The following is a 1439-nucleotide window of genomic DNA, read 5'->3' on the forward strand; positions in this document are numbered from 1 at the left end:
ACCTAAGATTTTGAAATATGAAATATGAAAACTCTGCAGGAACCCACAACTGGGGTGAACTTAGATGTATTTTTCGTATTTAATAAGTTTCATACAGGTATTTTGAAATGATAAATATTTATAATAAATATAAATCAACTGCGCTGTAACTTTGAATCATTAGGTTGTTTTAAAAATTTTTGTGGATATCTTTTTCCCTTTGTCTACTTTTTAACACTTTATTTTTGGTAGTTTTAAAAATATCCATTTATATAAAATTGAGAAAAACAGACGATTCTGATGGCAATGTCATGGGAATGGAACCTCAGTTATAAAATATCTATGTTTGTTTAAGGCTAGGTTTAAAATCAAACTATATAATGTATAAGTTACAAGAGCATTTTGATAATATCTTGTACTTTTCAGACAAGACTTCTGAGCTGGCATTCTTCACTTCCTGTTTTTTACTTGAAAGGTTTATTAATCCGAGTAGTTGGCCATATCTAAAATCGCCAAACTGAATTTAGTCAGGATGTCTTCCTTTTTACATCTCAGCCAAGAATATCTGGGGTGAATTGCAGACGCAGACTCTCAACTACTGGACTGTGACTTCATAATTTGTATACAATGTCCCTAAAAACAAAATACTCTCCACCACGAAATGAAAAGGCAAAATCAAAGCTCTGTGGTTGAATTCATCCTCTTGGGCTTTTCTAACCTTCCGGAACTCCAAGAGCAGCTCTTTGGGGTTTTCTTGGTTGTCTACCTGGTGACTCTGTTGGGAAATGCCATCATTATAGTCAGCATCTCCTTGGAACAGAGCCTCCACGTTCCCATGTACCTCTTCCTCCAGAACTTGTCTGTGGTGGACGTGAGCTTCAGTGCAGTCATTATGCCTGAAATGCTGGTGGTCCTCTCCACTGAGAAAATGTCAATTACTTTTGCAGGCTGTTTTGCACAGATGTATTTCATCCTTTTTTTTGGTGGCGCTGAATGTTTCCTCCTGGGGGCGATGGCTTATGACCGCTTTGCTGCAATCTGTCATCCTCTGAGCTACCCAATGATTATGAACAAGAGGGTTTTCATGAAATTACTTATAATGTCATGGGCCTTAGGTTTCATGTTAGGTACTGTGCAGACCACATGGGTTTTCAGTTTTCCCTTCTGTGGCCCCAACGAAATCAATCATATCTCCTGTGAAACACCAGCAGTGCTAGAACTCGCATGTGCAGATAGCTTTCTGTTTGAAATCTATGCATTCACTGGCACCATTTTGATTGTCATCGTTCCTTTTGTGTTGATTCTCTTGTCTTACATTCGGATTCTCTTTGCCATCCTGAAGATGCCATCAGCCACTGGGAGGCAAAAGGCCTTTTCCACCTGTGCCTCCCATCTCACGTCTGTGACCCTCTTCTATGGCACGGCCAGTATGACCTATTTACAACCCAAATCTGGCTACT

At 39.2% G+C, this 1439-nt stretch overlaps 1 protein-coding gene across 1 annotated transcript; it reads left to right on the forward strand.

The window, feature by feature from the left end:
- Positions 1 to 640: 640 nt before the first annotated feature.
- Positions 641 to 1433, forward strand: LOC112818926 (olfactory receptor 10A6; the record flags this gene model as incomplete). The annotated part of the gene is made up of 1 exon (XM_025866000.1): positions 641 to 1433. A coding segment is annotated over exon 1 (793 nt), but the record flags the coding sequence as incomplete, so codon positions are not given.
- Positions 1434 to 1439: the final 6 nt, after the last annotated feature.

This window comes from Callorhinus ursinus, unplaced genomic scaffold (genome assembly GCF_003265705.2).
Source record: "Callorhinus ursinus isolate GAN/ISIS: 27379988/994484 unplaced genomic scaffold, GSC_fseal_2.0 scaffold863, whole genome shotgun sequence".
NCBI lineage: Eukaryota > Metazoa > Chordata > Mammalia > Carnivora > Otariidae > Callorhinus > Callorhinus ursinus.